The sequence below is a fragment of the Talpa occidentalis genome, unplaced genomic scaffold (assembly GCF_014898055.3).
Source record: "Talpa occidentalis isolate TD23 unplaced genomic scaffold, MPIMG_talOcc4v2.1 talOcc4.8, whole genome shotgun sequence".
Classification (NCBI taxonomy): Eukaryota; Metazoa; Chordata; class Mammalia; order Eulipotyphla; family Talpidae; genus Talpa; species Talpa occidentalis.
This window is the reverse complement of record NW_023605194.1, coordinates 23,747,892-23,772,589: the sequence shown is the minus strand read 5'-3', so window position 1 is coordinate 23,772,589 and position 24,698 is coordinate 23,747,892. Positions and strand designations below refer to the sequence as shown.

The window sequence follows — 24,698 nt, the reverse complement described above, 5'->3', positions numbered from 1 at the left end:
GTTAATTTCTAAGTTTAAGGTTTCCATATACAGGAAATGTAATTTGAGAACTTATATCTGTATGCAAAAGAGAATTTGGGATTCAGTTTTTTGCAGACATTTTTTTTACCCCCAATTACAACCTAGTAAGGAAATTGACATTCCTTGTCACTCCTTGAAGCCAATGAGTAGAGATTTTCTAGTTGTTTTTTATTAATGTGTAGGAAGCCCTTTGAGGGTATTCATTTTATGCAAGATATTATTCTTCATTCCCTGCCTCACAAGACCACATCTCCTGCACCTGTATAGTCATGACATGGGCATTGAACACCAGTGCCGAGCCCCTCACATCCTGGTCCAGTTTCAATGCCCTCTACACAGTTTCCCCACCCTTTACGGTTAGTTCTATGGGTTTATGTTTCCTTTTTTTTATTTTCCTGATGATGGAAATTTCCTTTTTTTCCCTTTGAGTTTAACATTATTTTTAACGTGGGGTTTGAGGGAAGGGTAATTTTTTTTTCAGCAGTTCTATGTTTTTATAAAAGTGCCAGAGGTCATATTGCCAGAACCGGAAAGATAGGGAGTAACACATTTTTAAACCTGAAAATAACTGTTTTACTGGTAGAATTTCTAGATCAGAAGTCATACACTTGCAACTCTTGGAATAAACCCAACCCACAGATGTGTTTTGTTTGGCCTGGACACTTCTGGCCCATAGTATTTGTTTTATTATTTTTTTTTAATCTCACTTTAGGAGCCAACTTTTAAGAATCAAGAGATTGCACATAGGAATCCAGATCTTTGAATTTTTCTTTAAAAAATGAAAAGATCTGGCAAGATTAGGCCCATTTTCAGTCACTGGCAACCCACTGAAGTTAAGTAGCACCTGCTCCCCACAGTCAGGGCTCCTGTATTCCCAGCTGTTGGGCTCTCTCTCATTTTACATTGTCCCATTCAGCCACTGAGTGGTACCTGTTTGGCCTCTACAGATACTGTCACTCACTCCCTGAACCCTCAACTTCATGTTGCCTCCAGATTTCCAGTGTGAGTTGCTGCAGTGGACTGAAAGCTCCATGGAGGCAGGAACGGTGGCTGGTTATACTGACATCCTGCACGGTGCCCCGGCTGGAGGTTAGCATTCAGTGCTTTTGTATTCTGAATTTATTTATTAAAGATTGGATGAGTTATTCTAAAAATAAACAACTCAACAGTCCAAACAATTTTGCGGCGGAAACTTCTCCAAAATGTTGGCAGCCCTGAAGCCCTTAATGTTTAAATCCTGAGAATCATCACGTCTTAAGTAATCACAGGCAGCGGTGTAGCAAGTGGAAGTTTGTTATTCATTTCCCATATGGTTTTCAACAAGTCTCTTAATTTTCTTCCGCTGCCAACTCTTCTTTGGAGAACAGGCTACAATACTTCCCTATTAGTGGGACTAGCACTGAGACACATGTGTCCCTCAAACAAGCTGTGCTCTACACACAAGTGACCCGGTCTTGTTAGGGCCAGGATGCAGCCGCGTCAGCATGGGAAAATCTTAAGTGCACCTGGAAAGAGACTGGGGTGTAATTTCCAGAGATGGGTTATTGAATGACAGCTTCCCCCTCGGTCCAGTGAGAAATTTAATTTGCTGAGGACTCAACACAGGAAGCATTTGCCGATTAAAAATATGTCTAAACAGATGTTCTGCTTAGCCTGGAAGAAGGATCTTAATGCAACCGTCATTATTGGATTTTCTTGGATTACTACTATCTGGAATCAGAGTCCAAATAGAAGGATGTAATTATTTATTATGGCCAGGAGTTCTGCATTTGAAGAGGAGCTCAGGGCATCTGAAAGGATTTAACACACTGGGGGTGGGGTGGGGTGAAGATAAAGTCCATTTAAATTTGCTGGCCCTAGGAGTGTTCCCTGTCCTCTTTGAAAAAGCAGAGCAACTGTAGTTATACAAGGTTCCATTTCCAGCTGAAGGCGCAGCTATGTCATAAACAGAACCAGTCCCGACCCAGACTTCGGGGGCAAGGAACAGTGAATTTTCAATTAGTTAACTGGTCACTCCCACTAACTTAGGGAAATGAGCACCCCTTGCCATCTGTGTAGCCCTCACCCCACAGGTGACGACAACCCACTGCCTGTGGCAGTCCTCAAAGACTAACAAACAGCCCTGAGTGGAAGAGGGGACTGGGCCTATACTACACCATGGTTCTCAAACCTGGCTGCACATTTGATTCAACTGGGGAGCTTTCATAAACTTCTGTTGTCCGTCTCCTGTCCTGAGACTGTGACTTGGTTAATCTAGAGTAGAGTCAAGGCACCTGTAGTTTCTAGAGCTCCCCAGGTGATTCGAAAGGTCAGAGAAGTTTGAGATTCACTGGTTAGCCCAGAGGGCAAGAGGGTGGGAGCGAGAGGCTGAGCTGCCACATAAACACTGCCATATATTCGCTGATCATGTGACTGTGGACAAGTCACCTACTCCTTGAGATTTCCTTCTTTCTGCATGTGGTTCTGTGTATGTTCTCAGCCAGATGGACGCCAAACACCTGCCCTGTGGGGGCTCCACGCAAGCTGCAGGGATCGCTATCAAGGTCATGCTTGGAGACAGGCTGGAAAGAGCATCTGGGTTAAGCTCAGTTCACACCAAATGCAAACACTTAAGTGGCTTTCAGGGGTTCAGGTGCTGAGTGGTTTTTGCACCCAAGTTTATGGGATGCCCTCTCTCTATGGCAACCAGATTCCATTATTATTTGCTCAACACAAAATCCTCAGGCACTGTTACTGAAAGTAAAAGGGCTTCTTTTATGACCATGGTTCTGGAAATCAGGCTTTATCACAACTGTTCTGGAGCACCTGTACTCTGCATTTCATTAACCCCACTATCATCCCTGATGTGCACTCTCAGCCTCCATCTCCAGGGAGGGAGGCTCCTCGGACAGAAAGGTCTGCAGGGGGATATTGAGTGAGCAATTCTCCAAGCCCCTAAAGCTGGAAGCATACATCCTCACCGTCAGGGCTGAGGGGAGCCACCTAATCCCAGGAAATAACCCTGCTGCTGAAGCCAGTGGTGGGAGCTGCCCTCAGATCCTTTCCTGCATGGGCGCTCTCTCTCTCTCTGGGGATGGCAGAGGGGGGCATGTCATGATTAAAGGAGAGTCTGAGATTGACACAACTTGTCTTATCTTTAATTCCACCAAAAACAAGAGGCGCCCAGGCTGGTGGCTGACTGTCCCAGAGGGATGGAATCGGGAGGCTGAAGGAAGGAGCTAGAACAGCCCAGCTCTCACTTCACCTTTGGCACATCCTGCTTCCCCAGGCTTGCCTGGGTACCCACAGACATGCTTGTCTGCACTGTAATACAAAGTGGAGGGATTGGCCCAATCCTGCCATTATCCTCACACAAATTAGGGTCATCTGAGGGGCTGGAGGCTATGGATTAGCCAGCTCCAGAGTTGTGGTGCATGTTGGGGGTGTGCTGTCGTTATCTTATTTTAAAATGCCCAAGGAGATTTTTCGCCACCTTGTGGGTACAATGCACAGCCCGGTCATCCAGGGGCAGAATTTTGTTGGGCTCCAGCAGCCTTGTACCTTCCTGTCCTGCTCAGTTGTGTTTCTATGCAGCTGTTGAATAATTGTGGGATCCTAGTCCAGCGGTGGATGGTAAACTTTCAATGCTAGATAATATAACTCACAGATAGAGGGGGAAAGGAAGGCATGGAAGAGCAACATTCACTGAGCACTTTTCACATTCCAGACACCTGCCTATGTACTTTGCACACATATTATTTCTAAGACTCTGCAATCCTCATATGAGGAATTGGATAACTTATGCAATATCGTAGTTACTAAGTGGGTGAGATGGGATTCCAACCGTGTGTCTAACTATCCAAGTTTATTTGGCTGAGACATTTTTACACCCAAAAAATTAGTAAATGTTAAAAATCCTGACAGTGTTGGCTACCAGTGAGCAGGTAAACCGCAATGAGGAAAGTGGATAGTCTTCAAATACGACACCAGCAAGTCCTCTCATATACACGAGCTCAACCACTTCTCACATTAAAGGGGAGAATCTATATACTTCTCTTTGAAACTGGGCTGGTCTTTTGGCCTGTTTGTACCAATAGGGTGTGTCAGAAGCAGCACTCGGAGTTCTGAGTCCAGGCCTTATGTGGACGAATGAGTGGAGTGAACGATCCCAGCTGACAACAGCAGAAGAACCATCTGACTGAACCCAGTCAACCACAGAAGCTTCATGATAACTAAGTTTGGGCATGGTTTTTAGGCAACAATAAGTGACTGAAGTCGGGAAGGAGAGATTAGGTGTGGCATTTACATCACGGCAGTGTGACATGACAGCAACACTCATCTATTTTAATCCCTACACCAAATGATTACCACAAAGTGCTGATGACTTGTGGCCAAAGTGAAATGCCATTGTGTTTACCAAATGTCTGGGGATCTTGAAAACACATGAGTCAAAACCCCATCAAATAAGCAAAGTAGAAAACGACGGATTTTAAAGGGGGCTCTGCACATTGTCCCAGCAATGTGACAGATGCATGTACGTTTGTATGTGTGTCTGTGCTCATCCCTATAGAAGTGCATGTGTGAATACATGTGTATGGACAAAACATGGCAGGGTGCAAAATTATTAGTATACACTACCTGGGGAGGGGTAGAGGGATGACATATGAAAAAAGAAGTGAAGGAGGTGGCCAAATTAAAGGAAAGAAGGAAAAAGAAAAGCAAAAGGGCCACACTAAAAAAAAGTACATGATGCATTTGTATGGAATATACATATATGCATATGTAAAACAGACATTAATATTAAAGCAAAAACATAAAGCAATCAGTGATTTCTATATCATCTCTATCTAGGGCATCCTTGAAATGTAGGATTCTGGTATTTAAAAATGATAACCTTTTGCTGTGTTAGTTTTATGTAGAAGAAATAACACTGATGGAATAACATTAAAGAAGGGTCTTGAGCCGCGGGGTGCAGGCCACACAGAAGCCCAGCAGCCTCTCTCCTCTAGCATAACTTCCAAACAGGAACAGTTTCTCCAAAAGTGAGAGGTGTCCAGTGAGATGCCATCCCATATTCTCCAGGCTAGACAGCCTTATAACTGAGAGCAGCCCTGGAACGGGACAGGCCGAGCTGGAGCAGGCACTGCAGATAAGGCAGCCAGCCCTGCCCGTGGCCAGCCCCAAGCTCAGTGGCCTCTCCCTGCTGCAGCCCAGGGGTCCCTAGTCAGCCCTTCCTTCTCCAGCCTCATGCAGCCTTCTTTCCCTTCTTTACCCACACGTGCTCACACTCTTTCCGACACCTAAGCCTCATCACCCCCCTTCAAAAGCCTCAGGGACTTCGACTCACAAGTCAAGTGCTAGAGAGAAAAGTCAAGTCTCGATCACAGAGTGAACCGAAGGAGCATGGTCCCTGAGCAACCAAGCGCTGCTCTTCTATCCCTTCTCTGGCAGCAGGCCCACTCCGCTGACAAAAGAGCACACTCTTTCATGCCCACAGACTGCAAAGCGCCAGCCTGCTAAGAAAGACAGTCAAAGACACAAGAGGAGACCCCCAAAGTCAGGAAAGGGGGAACTGGAATTACTGCTTCCTGGGTATGGGGTCTATTTTGGGGGTGATGATCTGGAAATAGATCATGGTAAAGGTTGCACAACATTGTGGATGTACTTAATACCACTAAATTGCACACATTAAAATGCATTAAAATGGCAACTGTTATGTTATTTGAAATCTGCTACAGTTAAAATGTACAGAGTACCCAAGGAGCTGATGGTCCTCATATTACCCTCTCTGGCTTCCTGGCTGCTGGTGTTCGTGACAGTGACGTTCGGCCAGCTCTCAAATGGCTGCTCTTCAAGCCCACCTACAGAGACAAGAAGAGAAGAAATGTGAGGAATCATCAGCCCTCCCTGCACCCCAAGAAATGCCAAAACCACCAGCGCGTCAGTGAAGATTCATTCAACAAAGGTTGTCAGCACCAACCAGGTGCTGTTTTAGACACGGGGGTAAAAAGGAACCTGCTTTTTGATAACCACACACAAAATTCACAACTATCAAAGTATTGCATTCCTTGATTAGTCCAAGAGCATTTGGAATCAAGTACGCAAAGTTAACAGGCAAAACCCAAAGCCAATGCTGAAATCAGCTTCCTCACTCCCACCTCCAAAAGAAAGCCCAAGGCAAACAGACCCGCACACGTCTGGTTGTGGGATCCCCCTACCGGGGTGTGGAATGCAGGGCATGGCATCCATGCTGCTCCTGAACGTGTGATGAGCTCAGTGACTGCGGCCTGGGCTTCCACAGGTGTCTGGTTTCCTTTTGGGGTGAGGCTCCTTTAAGAAACTATTCTGTTGGGGCCTCCCTGGTGGCACAGGGGTTAAGACACAACCTATGAGGCAATCCACAGCCACTGCAGCACGAGTTCGATCCCCGGCCAGGAAGCAACCCACACGGTGCAGCAGACCTCTCCTGACTCGCCCGCTGCTCCTCTTAGCAGTGTACTTCAGTCAATCTGCCTGTTCTGTTCCCCACTCTATCTCTGGTGAATCCTCTCACCTCCCCCACCTCTGGCCTGTACCCCAGCTCTTGTATGCATAAATAAATAAATCTTAAAAAAAAAAAAGAAACTATTTTGTTTACTTTATAAATCATACCTGTAGACACTGCCTCAGTCAAGGACATTGATGCTGTATTTGTTAGTAGTCATCATCTATAAGCCAGGTTGACATCCACCCCCACCAGGAGCATGGTCAAGCACTGACTATGATTACAGCTACTATGAGCCAAGCGTGGTTCCAGGCACTGGGATCCAGAGGTGAACAAGAGAGGTGGGTGTGTACATTCTAAATGGGTGGCTGCCCAGCAAACAGTAGATAAGAAAATAAGGGAACAGGATTATTGCAAGTTCAGAAAATGTTCTGAAGATCAAATTCAGCATATGGTAGCAGCTGCGCAGAAGGTGGTCAAAGAAGAACCTCTGGAAGATGACATCAGGTATTGAGATTTGAAAGACAAGAAGGAGCCAGTCACTCAAAGATCTGGGCCACAGCAGCACATCCCCAGCTGAAGGCAGAGAGGAGAAAGAACCTGGACCAGAATGAACTTGCCACATGGAGGGGCTGACTACGGTGGGCGCATGGGTGTGGGTGCAAGGCCAGAGAGGCTGGATATGTAGGATCTGAGGGATGAAGTTGATGGCAGGGCAGGCTGATGGATTGGTATGAGAGAAGGGCCACCAAGGACACCTGCATTTGGAGTTTGATCAAACGGGTGGACAGTGACACTAAGGAACAGATTTGAGAACAATGTCTGTGTCCAGGATACACTATTATACATATGAACCCAAATTAAAGCAACTAAAGGAAAATCTATTGACTAATGCAGTTATTTCTTATTTAGAAATTTGCAGCTTACACTCCCATATCCCCTTCTTCCCTGATGAGAACATTCTGGTAGACAGTATGTAAGCCCATTTCACAGAGGACAGAATAATAATAATTAGCCCAGGCTTGCCCAGCCCAGAGTAAAAGCTGAGGGCCTGGGACAGTCTCCTAGGCAGAAGCCCAGGGATCTCTTCCATTCCCCACAGCACACCGGCCTCCAGAGCTGCCTGACTGAGCATCCCAAGCAGGGAACCCCAAGTCCTGGCCCCAGACAACCACAGGAGACAGCCCTGTGGTCCTGCATCCCAGCTCCTGACACACAGGCTACCTCTTTCCTACAGAGGCTGCGACGCTGGCCGTGGCCCAGGCGTGCGCTGATATTTTTGTCTGCCTCCATCCTGTTCATCCTGCTGCCTTTCTGGCCAACTCAGAATCCACTCACACACTCCCTGCAGCTGCCGGGGCGTTTGCTGCCAGCTCCCAGCCCTCTGGGTATTCTTCCAGTTGCGATATCATTTCCTCTCAGGCTAAAGGTCAGGGGAAATCCTGATGGTATGAAAATTGCTGGCCAGCAGAGGAATGTGCCATGTGTGGAGAGATGAGCCTGAAACTAAGGCCTGGGACTAGCTTAGTTTTTCCTCGGCTATAGCACAGTGGATAAGACCTGAGGGGTCAGTACTTCTCATCTGTCAAATGGGCTGTTGCAAGGACCAAATGAGGTAATGGGTTTGTTTAGGCACTCACTCATTCAACAAATATTTATCCGGCACCTGCTACATGCCAGATGCTGTTTCTGCTGCTTGGGATACGACACTGAACAAACTCTACCCTGACCTCATGGAAATTATATTCTGACGGTGGATAGGAGAGAAAACGATAAACAAATAGGCAACTAAATATGCAAGTCGGTTGTTAAGAAGGGCTATGAAGAAAATTAATGAGGGTGAAGGGAACAGGAAATGTTAGGGATGAGGGACTCTGTAGCATGTGAAGTAGAAAATCAGAAACCTGAAGAAAGTGAGGGAGAGAGTCTGCAGATGTCTGAGGAAGAACATCCCAAACTGAGGAAACAGCAGGTGCAAAGGCCCTGGGGTGGGAGTATGCTTGGCAGTAAGGAGGTGGGTAAGCCTGGAATGGCATAAGCAAGGAAAAGAGAAAGTGATAAGGCAACGAGGTCAGTGGGCAGTAGAAGGTCTACAGGATCAGCTTCTGTGAGGCCTTGCAGGCAATTTTCAGCATTTCAGCTTTTATTCTGATAGATCTAGATGGGAAACAGAAGACATGAAAGGACTTTGTAATCGCACCAGCTTTGAATGTGACTAAGGTTATTAGTAGTGGACATGAGGGGACGTAGGAGATGGATTTTGAAAGGATATTCCACATAACCCTAGCATGGAGGGATGGTAAATCTAGGCCTGCTTGCTTCCTGCAAAAGTAAAAAAAGTAAAATCTATAAGGATACCCAAGAAGCCCTGGTTCAAGGGTATCTGGAGTCTGTGGTTGAGGGAGCAAAGTGTAGGAAAGACTGATACTCAACTCCGCAGCAGGCAGGAGGGCAGGGGTCAAGGACTTCTGAATCTCTTGGTTCCCTGATACTTGGAGTTATAATTGGAACAAGAACTCTGGAGCTGGGGCAAGACCAGTGCCCCCAAAAAGGTGGAAAGGAAAAAGAATGAGTGTTTACTAAGCGCTAATCATGGAGCTGAGCACTGACCACGTGCTAAGAACAGTTCCTTGCCTTGAATCCTGTAATTCTAGCCTCATAAAAACCCACTGACAAACGGATTATGAACATGCCCATTTTAGAGACAACCTCTAATTCTATTAGAAATAAGGCTCCAAGAGGTGGCGTGACTTGCTGTCTTGTAGATACAAAGATGGCTAGTAATGACAGCTGGAGGTGGCTCCTGTATGACCCCCAGTCACTCTTTCCTGTCACTTCTCAGAATGAGCAACAACAGGTAGGGCTCCTGGGAGGGGCTGGTTATTCCCAAGGCATCCAGGCATTTTCCAGGAGGTCTGTGAGGACATCCAAAGTCAGTGACGAGGCTGGGGCCATGGACAGTTAGATACAAATCTCTTTTCGGTCACTCTTACCAGCAAGACACTGGAGGCACTTTTTTCTTACAAGAGCAACAAATCTTATGCTTCCAGTACAGCTAATCCTGAGATCTATGAGGAGTTAATATGGTTTGACTGCCCCCCTAGTAAAAACCCTTGCGAAGCATTCCAAATCTTACCAGGACTCGGGGAGGGGGGCTTCAGTGATATGACCTCTGTCCTCCCCTAGCTGGTGCCTAGATGCATCTTGCTCCTTACCCCATCCTACTTGGATGTCTATTACCCTGTTATTGATGAATCTTCCTCAGTCACACCCCTCTTCACCTGGCCAAATCCTACTGGTCCGTCAAGTCTCAGCTTGGATACCACTTCTGTGGGGAAGCTACCCACCGCTCCTCTCAGGTTAGAAGGCCTGTCCTCTGTGAGCCCACAGAGCCCTAAGCTTATTCATATCCCTCATCAGAAAGCATTGGGATCTCCTGTTTACTCAGATGGTCCCCCAGTCTGGTCTTTACTTTTTATCATCTTGAAGAAAAGGGCGTTGTGTTGTCCAATATGACTATCAGCACTGTGTCTTGCACATAGACAATGGAATGGATGGATGGACTGATGGACAGACTGATGGATGAATGGGTAGATGGATGGGTGGGTGAATGGATGGATGAGGTAGACAGTACTTAAATAGAGAACTCAATCATTTCTAATTCAACCAAACTGATGGAAAGTTCATCAGCATCAGCTTTTACGAAGGGAGGGAAGCAGATATTTTTGGAACGATGGTTCTCAACCATGGCTGTATTTGGGGATCACTTGGGAACCTTTTTAGAAAAATACCGATGCCTGGATCCCATCTACAGAGGTTTTTATTTAATTGGTCTGGGGCCTTAGGATTTTAAATGTTCCCATGTGGCAGCCAAGGTTGAGCTTCACTACTCAGAGAAGCTCTTAGAGGAACCTCATCTCTTGATAGTTTCCTACAACCAACTTCTCTTCTCCCTCCCAAGCTCACCAAGGATGAAAGACATGGAGCTGGAGACAGACAAATCAAACACTAAGAAAAGTCATCTCTCACGTCTAAATCAGTGGGAGGCATAGCTCTGTTTCAGTAAAAGCAAGCAAAAGAGTAAGACAGGTGTGATATGGCTATAACTGCAGCCTTAGGCACCACAGAACAAGGGAGAGAGAAATATAGCATGATGCAGACAAAGATTGGGGCAACAGAGGAGGGAGCATTCAGGGTGCGGTGATATATTTTTCCTTGGCTGTGACAGCAAGATAAAATATTTGGAAAAAAATACATATATGTGTCTATATTTAATCTTTGGTTAATTACCTCTTCAGTGAGAGAATATGCAAAGAACTTGTAGATTTCATTAGTCACAGGGGTTTATTCAAACGTCTCCTTTGCATAAGAAACCCAGGCTTACAGCTGGTCTCTGGGAAAGAATGCCCTCCAGGCCTTGAAAAGAGAGCTCAGGGCCTGTTCACGCTCTCACTGAAACACAGCAGAGGTCAGCGGCCCTGATGCATGGGGCCAGGCTGAAATGTTTCTATCCAGCATTTGCAATTCAATCCCACAGTTTCCTTTATGGAACAATTCACTAAATTCAGAGTTGTTCTTTTTTCTAATTCACCATATAATTCACCTCCCAAGTTCAATTAAGAAGCAATCTGTTAGCAACTTTGGGAGCAAGCTGCTTTTCTTTGGGAAAGCCCAATTTTCTTCCGCTGGCAACAAAAAGTGGCTTAATTATATGCATCATAGGAGACATTGATGTACACACTACGCCCCTCCACCACAATTAATGAAATATTAGCTATATACATCCAAAGACATCTAGGCAGAAAGAGATGGACTTTTCCAAGTTCCATAGATCCATATTGCTCATTTAAATATATGCTCACTGCTAGTGACTATGAATTAAAATTTAATATGGTAATTAATAAATAAAATTTTATATTAGTTATTCTTTTGCCCCCCTCATTCACAGAGCCTAATATTACTTGGTCCTTGGTATGCTTAAACACGACAATAAAATGCCATTTTGAAACTAGTTAGTTACTCTTCATACATTATCTATTTAATCCACAAGCCAACCCCTAAGTGGGTATTATTACTATTTTACATGCAGGGGAACTGAAACCTAGAGCAGTTAAGATATCACTGGGGACATGGAACCACTGTGTGGAGAGGTTGAGATTCTCTCCACATCAATCTGGAGTCAAAGCCTTTAATATACATCACATGCTAAAGTAACCCTGCAAGCACAATCTTAGGTAAATGTAGCATGAAGCTGCTTTACTTTAAGAAAAAGGAAAAAATCTCCAGCACAAGATGCTAAAAATCACTATATTGCTAGTGCCCACTTTGGGCAGCACTGTGCTGGGTTCCTGGAGGCAGGGACAGACGGCCCACCTTCATGTGCCTTCAGGCTTCCAGTGGAGGTGAGAACATCTACAATAAACAATGAGGTCATTCCATGAGGGAGTAAGGACTTGGGAGAAAACAGTTTTATGAAAGAGCAACGGGGAAGAAGAGGCCTGGAAAGGTCTCTCCTAGTAAATCACACTTGATCTAAAATCTAAATGATGAAAGGGACACATCCATCAGGGGAGAGTATTCTAGAAAAAAAAAAAAAAAATCCAGCAAGTGAAAAAATTCCTAAAGAAGGAAAATAAGAGTCTGATGTGGCTGGAACTTGGGCTGAGCAGAAGCAAGGTAGGGGCGGCCCCCAGGGATGCCACACCAGCTGACACAGCGCCTTTGAGTTTTATTCTTACAACCATCTTACACAGTCTTAATTTGCCATGCCCTTTGGTCATATGTCATGTGCACAATTCCATGAATAAGTAATATTCCTGTTTCATAGAAGAGAGGATTGAGGCTCAGCACTCAGTTGCTCAGGGTCACCCAGCTGGTGAGTGAGCGAATTCGCATTCCAAGTCAGGCCCACCTGATTTCAGAGTCTGCTGTAACTCCTGCCCTGATCCTACACATGCTTAGGGTGTGGCTGAACAAGAACCCCAAGCGAGGCCAATGGAAGTAACATCTGTACACCTGTCAGAAAACTACCTGCAAGCACAGCAGCTCAGCTGAGGTTTTAATTCTCATCAGAAAATAAAAGGCAGGGCCTCCTGGATGGCACAAGGGGTTAAGCACAGCACTATGAAGCGATCCACAGCCTCTGCAGCACAAGTTCAATCCCCACCGACCATGGAGCAACCCACATGGCACAGCAGACCTCTCCTCTCTCGTCCGTTGCTCCCCTCAGCAGTTATTTCAGTCAGTCTGCCTGTTCTGTTCTCCGCTCTGTCTCTGGTGAATCCTCTCACCCGCCCCCCAACATCTCTGGCCTGTACCTTAGCTCTCGTATGCATAAAAATAAATAAATCTTTTTTTAAAAAAAGAAAAGGCAAATCTCCTTTAACAAGTTGATTTGGGAATGGACTGGGCAGCCACTCCTGCAATCAGTGTAATCCTGAGCAATTGGATGCCAAGTAACTTTTATATCTATGCCAAATTTCAAATGCTACAGAAGGGAAAGAGAAAATGAGTTAAAAGATCATTGCCAGTTTTTGATAATGAAATGATTGGATATTGGCAAGTATATAATAAAATGGGAAATTTTACACACTGCTGGTGGAGGAGGAATATAAATTGGTTTCGTTTTATGGGGTAATTTAGCAAACTATCACAGTCTTTTGAAACAGGCAATGATAAGACTTGGATCCAAGCACATAACTTCTTGATCTGCACTAAAGATGTCAATGAAGACAAAGGATGTTGATTTCGACTTTTTTTTAGGATAAAGACTGAAACAACCATACCTCTGAGGGGGTGGTAAAATGAATTACCATGTAAAGTAATACTATGCAATATCTTAACTATTTCTAGAAGAAAGTTTATTAAATGTTCATATTATAAGTTTTAAAAAAACAGATTAGGAAATAATGTCTGGTGTGAATCCAATATACAAAATAACATGGAAAAAATACTGGCTGGAAATACCCACAGTGTCCATTCTGATTGTCTCGGGTTGATGATTTTTAGGTAACTTTAATTTTCTTTTCTGTTTTTTGCATCTGCAAATTTTATTCAGCATGTTACTTTTATCATCAGGAAATAAAAGGATGTTCAAAAAGAACCAGATTACAGCATCCACACACCCTTTGCCTAAGAACATGTGCTCTGCACTTTGTCGTGTTGCATGCGCTTGCACACACACACAAACACACACACACAGACGGTTGCTGCGGAAACCTTTTCCTGTGGGAACGAAACATAGTTGTGTTTATGCAGATGGGAAAGTTGTGGTCCAATCTTTTTTCTGCTTTTCTGCTCTGACCACAGAAAGAAAAAATGAGTCCACATCTTGGCAAGACAGAAGAAAGGAAAACTCATGGATGAGAATGCAGGCGGGCCTGGCAGGACCTTCTCTCAGACGACGCTGGGCGGACTCTTCCGGGATCTCTCCGGTCAATGGACTGGCTCGCACCTGTGTCTTGGCACTAACAGATGAGAGCTCAGAGTTTGCTCCTGTCCCAGGCGGAAGCTCGCGGGAGGCTTCTTCATCGTACAAATATTAGCTCCATGATCAGAGCCTCCAGTCTGATCACAATTTTACCTGGTGTTGGACCCTCCCCTCATCTGTGAATGTCTGTGTTTGCACTTTTCCTGGCCCCTGACTACTGGGTGAGCCACCAGGCCCTCCCCTGAGGCCTGCCACTACAGTGTAGGCATCCCTCCCTGGATTCAAGCTTTCAGGGCTCTCCTGAGCCCTGGACTCCAGGTATTTTTAGACAGCAGGCCCATGTCTTTCATACCCAGCTAGCCTTGGTTTCTTCGCTGTTTGCATCACTTATTACCGCAAAACAAACCACCCATCCAAAGTGAGTGACTTGAGACAACCATTATTTGTGCCTGCTTCTGATTGCATGTGCCAGAAATTGGGGCAAAGAACAAACATCGCTCGCTGGCTTGTCCCTGCTCCACAGAATCAGGGACCCGAGCCGGAGAGCTCACAGGGCGGGAGGTGCTGAGGCAGTTCCCCGGGATCACATGCCTGAGGCCTCACTTGTTTTCCAGGCAACCTCTCCATGCGTCTCTCTGGCAGGATGAGCCAGGATGAGCCAGGTCTGGGGACAGCATTCCAAAAGGGACAGCATTCCAAAAAGAGGACCACCAATGTGCCAGTGGCTTTGAGCCTCTGCTTGTATTGTGCTTTTTGGATTGCTGTTGGCCCAAGCAGGGCACCCACCACACCCAGTTACTGAGGGAGAGGGCCATGCGAGGGAACTCCGCTGCCGGGTAAGGCTTTTGGGGGGACCACACAGCTGCCAGCCTACAAACTGCTGATCTCTATATGTACAAGGCTCACATGTATCAGGGGGTTGCAAGATGGACCTGGGGGCAGGTTCTAGAGTCACACTGCTTAGGGCTAGATGTGTACTCTGCCACTTACTAGTTACGTGCTCTAAGTCACTTCAGTCCCTCTGTTTCAGTTTCCTCATCCATAAAATGGGAATAAGAATATTGGGTGTTATGAATATTGAGAGAAAATATATACAAGACATAGACTAATACCTGCTCATAATCAGTCCTTGTTGCGTTAACGATGATAACTAAAACTGTTCTGAAATCTGAAGGAGCAGAAAGGGAAGAAACAAGAAGCCATGGACACAAAACATTTTCTACCTAAAGCACCACAAGTCAGGGAAAACATTCAAGTCTCCTTAAAGTAGACTCAGCAAGACCCAGATTAGGCTGAGAATTCATTGAATGTCGACAGGAGTCAGTGGCAGGAAGGCATCGCACTGTATCTCAGCGTGGTGTTTCCTGAAGCCTTTCTCCATCAGGTGCCTGCCCATAGGAGGCTGCCACAGATGTGAAGACCCAGAGGGGGGAGGGGCGTGGGGGAGGGGGGAGAAAAGGGAGGTGGGAGGACAATGGACTCTGGTGGAGGGCTATGGATGCTTTGGTGGCGGGAGAGCTACAGGAGAGAAAACATACCATCAAAATATTAATGAGGGTGTAAAACAATAGTACACTGTAAGGAACCTCCTTCAGGTGACCTCAGGAGACCTCAGCGTCCGGCGTCTTGGTGACCTAAGGTCTGGCCAGGACCTTGCTGTACTAACCTCCCTCTCTCCCCCAAGAGGAGCTCTACCAAGACACTTGCTTGCCACACCCAGCCCCCCGCCCTCTCTATCTAGAACAGACCTAAAGTGGCCTGTCTCTGCCCTGCCCCACAGCCAAAACTTTCACAGGATCCGAGCGTACAGCCCAGTTTCACTTATAAGAAGGAAAGGGAGAGAGGGAGAAGACAGATAAGAAAGACTAATTATAATAAAGAGAAAATCAAAGTTAACAACCAACTGTAGACCAGAGACACACTACTGGGGGCGGGGGGAGGAGCGGAGGGATTAGGGTCAAAACAAGGGGGGTGGGGATTGTATGGGGAATATAACCAAAATGAAAATGCATACATTGTGCAAAAATGAAAAATGATGTAAGAATTACATAAAATAATAAATAAATAAATAAATAAACCAATCTGGGGAAATAAGTCTATATACACTGCACCTAATATAATACCTAGAAAGCCCCATATAAAGGGTTAAGCTCTCAGACTTTGCAGTGAGAACTGAGCTTAAACCTTGCTTTAACTCCTATGAATAACGTTTTCATTTAGCTTATTCTGTTTTTGTTATTCATCAGTAAAAGACAGATAGCAATTACCTAAAAGGTTTGTTGCAAATGTCATAACAAATTTTTTAAGTAAACTTCTTAATATGGTGCTGGGAAATGGGAATCTTATAATAAATGGAAATTGTATATTATTTAAAAAAAAAAAAAGAAAGAAAGAAAGAAAGAAAGAAGGGCTTTCCCTCAGAAGAGCCACTGGCCCCTGAACTTCCACGGCTGTTTGGTTCTTTTGTGTTCTGCAAAGATACAGAGGGGAATTGCTGGTACACAGGGGAGTCTACGGGGCTTCACCTACACACAAATTTCCAGAAGCTTCTGAGACTGTGCTTCTAAAGCAGGGCAGTAGAGGAACACTAGAGAGGCAAGGGGCAGAGGGAGGTTGGTCAGCAATCAACCCCCTGCTGACGGTGAGGCAGGAAGGGAACATGAAGAGACATCAATTAAATTCTTCCCTGAGATGCTGGGGGCCAGAATTTGGACCTAAAACATAAATGCATAAGAGGAAGATCTAGAATCTTCTCAGTCCTCATTTATTTCCTTTGGGGCTCACTGAGCGTTATCAGCAATCATCTCATTTATTTGCTTGAGTTTATCACCTGCCTCCCCCACACCCTCTTAATACACGTGCTCCATCGTCTTCACTGATGAATCCCCAGACCTGGGACAGGGCCAGGCACGCAGGAGGGGCTGCGTGTGGGCGGGAGGACGCGGGGAAAGGAGCTGCAGGATGAGAAGCCAGTCTCCAGCAAGAAGTGCTGACATCCTGGAGAGTGGCGGGACCAGGACACGGGCGTGGAGGAGGGTCCTAGGAGGGCTATTTTAGTGATGGGGCCGACATTACCTAGGACTCAGCTGGATATGAAAAAAAAGAAGGGGCTTCTGATACATGCTATAATATGGGTGAACCTTGAAAATTCTATGCTAAGTGAAATAAGCCAGACACCATGACAATGTTATATGAGGTCCCTAGAACAATCAAATTCATAGAGACAAGGTAAAATAGTATTTAGTAGGGGCTGAAGGGTAGAAAGAGCAGAATGAGGAGTTTGGTGTGTTTAATGGTATAACATTTCAGTATGGGATGTTGAAGCAATCTGTGGTAATGATTGCCCAACAACGTGAATGTGAATGTGCTTATGTCACTGAATTTTAAACCCTAAAATGGTTAACATGGTAAATTTTATATTATCTATTTTATCACACTTTTGGAAAATAAAATATACACCCAAAGGGGGGGAAAAAAAAGGAGATGGGTACAGTCTCACTCAGCTCAGAGATGTGCTAAAGACACCCACTTGCCCATTATTCACACTGAAATATGCTAATACAAGAGGAAGTTTCAGAGGACCCGGGCAGAAGAGTCAGCATAAGACACTTGGGGTAACTTTAATAGGAAATGAGTATAACTGCAAGAGGAGGATTATACATTTTTATTGCAATTTGCAAAAATGCAGTCAGTTAAAGAAGAGCTAGACCATATTATACCTCTGGGATGGATCAGGTAAATATTATAAATGTGCCAGTGTCCCCAAATGAAGTTAGGTGTTTAATGCGATCATGATTCAAATTCTAAGAAGATTTTGTTGGGATTCTTAGATTTTTGTAGAAAAATGGTCCTCAAATTCAACTAAAAAATAATAAACAAATGAGTCTATTTGACAAATTTCTAAAAATGAAGAGCAAAGGCAAAATGGAAAAATGCATCCCATTAAATATTAAAACAGAAGGAAACTGACATGGAGAGATGGATAGAGGAGCGGGGTATAAGTACTAACATATAAAACACATACTGTGTGGTAGAGATGATCGGGAAAGAACACGAATCAGCTGGTATTGAGCTTATCATTCAGAAGTTAGGGTGAGAGTGTTAACCCCACCCCCAAGTAAAACCCGAATTGGACTGGGTCAACTATAAATAACCAATCCATAGAAAAAAAAAATTTAAATGTTATTTTTCAAAACAATAGTAGGAATAATGTCACACGTTTAGACATATAAGAAAAAGAAAATTTGGTTTGATATATTTAGCTTAAGAATCTTTAAAACTTTTGGGCCTCCCCTGGTGGCACAGCAGTTGAGCGCTGGGCTGCGAAGCTGCCTGCAGCCTCTGCAGTGCCGGTTCAATTCCCGGCCACCTGGCAAGGGTCCCACATGGCGCGCAGACCTCTCCTGCCACGCCCGCTGCTCCCCTTAGCAGTGTACTTCGTCAGTCTGCCTGTTCTGCTCCCTGCTCTAGCTCTGGTGAATTCTCTCACCTTCCTGCATTTCTGACTGTACCCAGTGCTTGTATAAATAAATAAATAAATCTTTAAAAAAAAAAAAAGAAAGAAACTTTGAAACTTTTGCATATTGGAAAGACAAATCCCCTAAAATGGAAACCAATCGCCTATACAAGGGAGAGTATCAGTATTAAAGATAACAAATGGCCACTATCTGTATTAGATAAATAACTCCTACAAGCCAATCACTACAACTTTGGACCCAATAGACACATGGGTAAAGGAAATAAAGAGATAATAATAAATTAGGAGATAATAATAAATCTATTAGGAGACAATTATATACAAGTTTAACCTAGAGAAATGAAAACAAATGCAAAAATAAGGTACCCTTTCTCACCTACTAAAGTAGCAAAATAAAGAGGTTAATGGTAATAATCATGCTGAGTCTGTTGGAAGTAAGATTTTCATTTTGTGAAGTCATTTATTCAAGAAAGTTGGTGAACATCTAGATTGTGTCTATCACAGGACAAGGTATGGGATGCCATACATACATGAATTCACAGGGCTCACAATCCAGCCTGGGAGAAAGGAAGAAATCAGGGCATAAAGAGGCTGCCTGGAGGAGGAAGAGGCAGAAGGTGAGGGGACTTTCTGGGAGGAGAGTCCCAAGCCCCACAGGAGTCTGATTCCTACATGCCTTCCCAGCTTCTCTCTCACCCTGTGTCCCACCTGTCTGGGGGAAGGGGTCTGACCCCCCAGCCCTTGCTCTGTGCCGCAGTGGTGTGGCTCCTCATTGTTTTGAGAGGAACAAAGAAGGAAGGAAAACCCCAGAATGTGATGAAAGAGCTGCTGACACTCAGGGGTTAAGATAGTTTCAATTTGGGTAAAAGATTCAAAAGAGGCACATGTTTGTCTCCACAGAAAATCATAGAAGGATTTTATCACGTGGCCTTTGCACGATGACCAATAGAAATGTATGGGTGTCCTGAAGGGCCACCGCATACACTGGATGACAGAAAGGGTAGCAAGGCGCTCAGACACTCAAAGAAAGGAGAGGTCCAATCCCAGCTCACCACCCTCCCCCACTCCCTGAATTGGGGGAGAGGAGGAGCAGAAAGTGGGGATACAAGGGCAGTAGCTTGCAGTGCCATGGCCTGTCTGTGACCTTTCAGGGCAGAAGTCAACTCGCTTCTGGAAGATCTGCGAGTGGTGGCTTCACCTTTAAGAGTTGGTAGAGGTAAACAGAGGTTAAGGTTTTGAGGCTGATGGTGTATTCAGTGAAGTGTACTGACCTCTTTGTTTTATAGAAGTTAATACCTATTAATGATTCTATCCCACTGATTCACTAGGGTAGGAGGAACCTGTTTTGATGCCAACACATGTGATGGGCCATAAACCCTCCTCTGCAAGACACTGAATGTGCCCTGTTTGTCTTTTCTATACTTTCCCCCAGTGTCCTCCAAAGCCTGGGGCATGGTATGCATATTACAAGCAGGTGCCAGAGAATTCAAGTTCAGGGAAAAGAAAAAAAAAGGCTCCAGAAGGCTCTTCTCCCAGACTACCAGGCAATGGCTGAAGTTCCAGGACGCTCCCCTCCTGATGTAGAAGAAGTGAGCCTGGCCGGCATCACGGGACCTGAATTAGGGTCCCAGGACAGCATCCCTTACTTACTGCCCCCAAATGTAAACCGAATTGCCTAGAATTGGGGGAATGCAAATGAATGTGTATTCGAGTGAAAGAGGTAGCAGTTCAAGGTGAATCGGGAATGGCAGGGACTGTGGCAAGCACAGGGCACCTGCTCTTCCAGGCCATCGTTTGCAATCCCATGGCCCTTTGGCATGTGGGATGGCCGGATCTGCCTGGCCAGATAGTCTAACTTTTCAAGAGAAGCCAGAGTTCTGGATTTTTATGAGAAATCTGATTTTTAAATGTTGGCAGTAATTTTTTAAAAAAATTTAAACACTACAAAACAAACAAAACACATCTGCAGACCAGATTTGGCTGATGGGCTGACCCCTTAGGACCTCTGGGAGGGAGAGTGAATGGAAAGGCGTGCCTCTAGGGGGTGCCAATGTCAGAGAAGACAGGAATTCCTCTGGCAACAGCAGACAAGGTCCAGGGATGCAACAGAGTAATGGGGAATGCAGGAAGCAGAAAGCAGGGAGCCACAGGAGAGGGAGTGGAGCTGGGCAAACTTCAGAGGCTCGATGCCAAGGCCAGGTGGGACTCTCTCAGTGTTAGTGGGCAAACAGACCCATTAAAGGAGACCAAAGAGAAATGAGATGATCAGAATGCAGGCTGAGATTCCACTGGCAACTCCACCAGCATCATCACCTCCTCCTTCTGGACTTCCTTGGAAACCACAGAAATAATGACCTGCAGACCTTGGTGTAAACAGTCCCAGAAAAAATGTGACTCTGTCCTGCACATCAGCCACAGGTTTGTGCAATGTGAAGCCACGTCTGATAGTCACACTGCAGGGCCCCCCGCTGCCCCTCAGCCAGCATCTCCAGGGGTTCCTCAGTCACATACTTGTCACTGGATATCAGGGTCTCCTCCCTTGTACAGCTCTGCTGGGGGAGGCATGCTGCACTTTCCCCATCAAATCTCTCCAGTTCCTTGCTGCTTGTTGCTGTTTTCTAGGATGGGACAAAGGGAGGCCACAGCCACATTTCTGCCAACACTTATGGGAGCCCACTGGAGGGTCTCAGATCAGATGCAATTTGAGCAGATTGTTGTAAAGTTCCAGGAAGCAATGAATAAAGGAGGACCCAAAGATGCACAAAGCAGAAGTCACAGGTTTAGGCTCCACATATTCAAGGACCAAGAGCTTCATTCTTGGTCCTCAGAAAGCTTAGCATCTGAAGTTCTGTTTCACAGATAAGAAAGCTGAGTTCCCATAAGATGAAGCTCATGGCCGAGGTATGTGGTCATATGGTGGGTCATAGGCACTGGTTTTGTGCAAAAACAGTTAGTTCACTGTGATGCCCAATAGTAAAATACACTTTCTGCATACCAAGTACATTTGCAACAAAGGTCAGTTTCCAGCTGTAACAAAATGTATCTTTAAAAAGAGCCCAAGAAATGTAAGAGCTAAGCACATAGCATTAAGAAAACTAAACATACCAAGTTCACAATTTTAGGGGGTGATTACTTACTAGATAAAAGCATCCTTTATTTTGTCAAAAAGGATTCACCACATGGTTCTCTTAAGTCAGGGAGGAGAATAATTTTTATATCTAGGTCACTGACACTAGAACAATCTATTGGAGGGCTATATAAATTAAAAGCCTTTAAGTATGATTTATTTCATTTTATTATGTTTTAGAGATCAACTACTAATTAAGATGGGAAACAAATTTCCATTCAATAAATGGAACAAAAAGACACAGAGAAAAATGAAACAGAATTAAATCAAGAGGAGCCAAGGTAAGATGCTCAGGGAGGTGAGGTGCACCCCCTTTTATTGTTGACCAAAAATGAGAGGGAAAGACTGGATCGCCATCTGATATAAGCCAGACTGGGCTTTCACGGAGCAGTGTACCCAAATTTCATGTATTAGGTCGGCTGCTGAGGACTCCAAGTATTTTCCCATGAAGAGACCAGACATAGCAAAGTGGGTGTGAGGTTAACCAGGCATGACCTCCCAGCCGGTTAACCCAAAAAGAAGCTGCCTCTACACCTGTACACCTGAGGGTCAGTTTGCTCACCCATCACCTCCACAAACTGGAGGCAGAGCCTTTGTTCATATTCCTCTCAAGCCACAGGCACAGACCAGCACCTGATTATAGGATCATGTTTCCTACCCTGCCCCCCACCCTGGGGGCCTGTTATCAGCCCTCTATTATCAGGTCACTTGATTTGCCTTCCCTTGGCGATCTCTTCCACTCTTAGGGCTTCCAGAAGCCCCTGCATTGGCAGGTATCAGTAGCATTCACTGGGGGCACTCAAATGCAGGATCATGGTGGGGTGACTATAATGGTCAGGGGCAAGAAGAAGACGAGGCACTTGTGGGCCTGAGCAGAGAAGCCAGCCTTGTGTCTCCCTCTCCAATTCCTACCCCAGAGGCCAAGTGGACTCTTCTGTTCTTAGATGGTCATGGGAATATATTCTTAAGTGAAGTCTTTAACTTGAGCTATCTCGCGTGGGATTCTGTATCTTCAAACTCAAGGAAACTTGCCCAGAAAGTCAGGCACTAAGCTCTCCTTTGTCTCGGTTTCCCAAGCTAATCTCCCAATTTTTGACTCAAGCTCACAGATTCACGATTCAGGAGGGGTCTAAGACTGACGGTCTCTGAATAGACACACAAGGGCCATCAGTGACCCCCCTTGACTAGCTCTGTTCCCCACTGTGACTCGAGGTGGACTCCCAGCCCAGTTTCCCCAAACTCTGACAATGCAGTCATAATAAGAAGCAACCTGAAGGTGAAGTTACTTTTCCCAACACTTCAAGTTTACAATGAACTCTGGCTTCCATCCAAGGTGTAAGTTGGCCTCTGAACAAGGCACCAGGGAATGAGCTGATAGAATCTTTATGTTGCATTCTTTTTTCCTTCCCAAAGAGCAGATGTGCACTTTATCAGATGCCTCTTTATCATCTCAAATTATCCTACTAAATTGGAAACTTTATGGGTGGAATAACTGCCAGGCCTCCGTGGTTCCTGTGCCATAGCCCTCCTCTCCCCCAGCTGCAGGCTAAGCTTGCAAGGACGCCATGGCCAGCCTGCCCACGCTCTCAGGGATTTAGGGAGTCCGGGCTCAACACTCCAGGGGCTCAGCAGCATGTCACCTTTAGCCCCGAGTTTGATCTGTGGGATTCTGCTTTGTTTCTGCTACTTGTCCTCACTTTACCCTCTCAGTCCAAGTCTCTGGTTTATCGTCCTCCCTAATGTCCACTTCCCAGAAGAACCAGGATCCTTCCCCAATTCTTCTTAGCTCCCAGCACAGAACTTGCTGTGAGTTCTACTGAAGGCCTGTCAGAAGCTATTTACCCTGGTGCTAGTTCCCTGCTTCCCCAGGGATGCCTTGTGTCCTAGGTGGACCCCCAACACCTTCCCCTGACGGGATGGCAGCTACCACCAGGGCCTTCCTTTTGGGTGTGGCTTCTGCCTCCAAAGCACACCTCCTCTGGGAGGTCAATGTATCCCAGCAGGGGATTTTGATCCCAGGTCCCACCCCTCCGGCCAGCCCCATTCTCACGGCACTCCCAAAGTATATACTAATCATACTATCAAACTGTCTCCCTAGTGGCAGGAGAAAAAGGTGTGTCTGTGTGCGGGGGGGACTGCTATACCTTGATGCTGAGCACAAAAGAGGTTATCAGTTAGCTACTGTTACTCGAAGGAAGAAAAGTGAGTAGAAGGATGAGAGAAGAAAAGTGACTCTAATCACAAATGGGCGAGACACAGGGGAGCGCGTAGGGCATGCCAAATTGGAGTTCCACACATAATGATCAGGTGCTAAACGTGGGTTGGCATGACCTGTTTGCCTTGGAAAAGACCTAAGGATCACCTTTGCTTGGGGGGTGTCTCCTTGGGAGCAGGCCAATAGAGCTGCTTCAAACAACCACTCACAAGCTCTCTCAAGAAACTCAAAGCTAAAAATGTGTTGGAAAAAGAGACATACTGGGTGTTTTTTAAGACAAACCTTGGAAGGCAGACCTCAGAAACCCTGACAGTACATGCGAGCACCCCATGGTAGGCAGTAGCCCTGTATTCCTAAATTTAGCCCCTCAAGGCCTACCAGCCTTTGGTTTTCCCTCTTTTCTCCAACCAGAGACAACAGATCTCAAATCAAGAGCTGGAAATGGCTTGAAAGAAATGAGACTGTAGCTTTCTGGGCGCTCTGTTCAGAGGGGCACGCCGGACCAGGGGAAGGCAGCGTGTGCTTCTCCAAGTCAAGGACAGAACAGGACAGGAACTAAGTAACCAAAGGATCTGCCGGGTGGCAGGGCTCGGTGCTCAGAGGTGAGCCCCAGACACGTGGAGTAAGTTATCCCAACTCATATCTTTGACTCTCTCCTTATTACTTATTATCTTGAACTTGGAAGCCCTAACCTCTGAGTTCATGCCGAGTCCTACACAGGTGGCAGGAGTATAGGAAGCAAGGATTTAGAGCAAGTTTGGTTTCTGACATGGAGATGGACATGGCCCCAGTGGCTCAGAATAGACAAAGCGGGAAACATCAGCTCCATCGGGGCCAATAGGTAATTAAAACCATTTCCCCTTTCAGCGTCCTCATCACAAAGATCAAGAAATCAGATCCATTATCCAGATGGAGATAACGGCAAGGCGAGATTTCCTCTCCAGATTTTTGGACAACTGCAAAGAT

General features: G+C 45.5%; 1 protein-coding gene across 1 annotated transcript in view; it reads right to left on the bottom strand.

Annotated features, from left to right (window-relative positions):
• The window catches only part of TLL2 (tolloid like 2), a 98,274-nt gene that overhangs the window by 45,535 nt on the left and 28,041 nt on the right, over positions 1-24,698 (bottom strand). Inside the window, exon 3 of the mRNA XM_037497099.1 lies at positions 5,784-5,861. Within this exon, the coding sequence (XP_037352996.1) occupies positions 5,784-5,861 (78 nt within the window). The remainder of the gene's footprint in view (positions 1-5,783; positions 5,862-24,698) is intronic.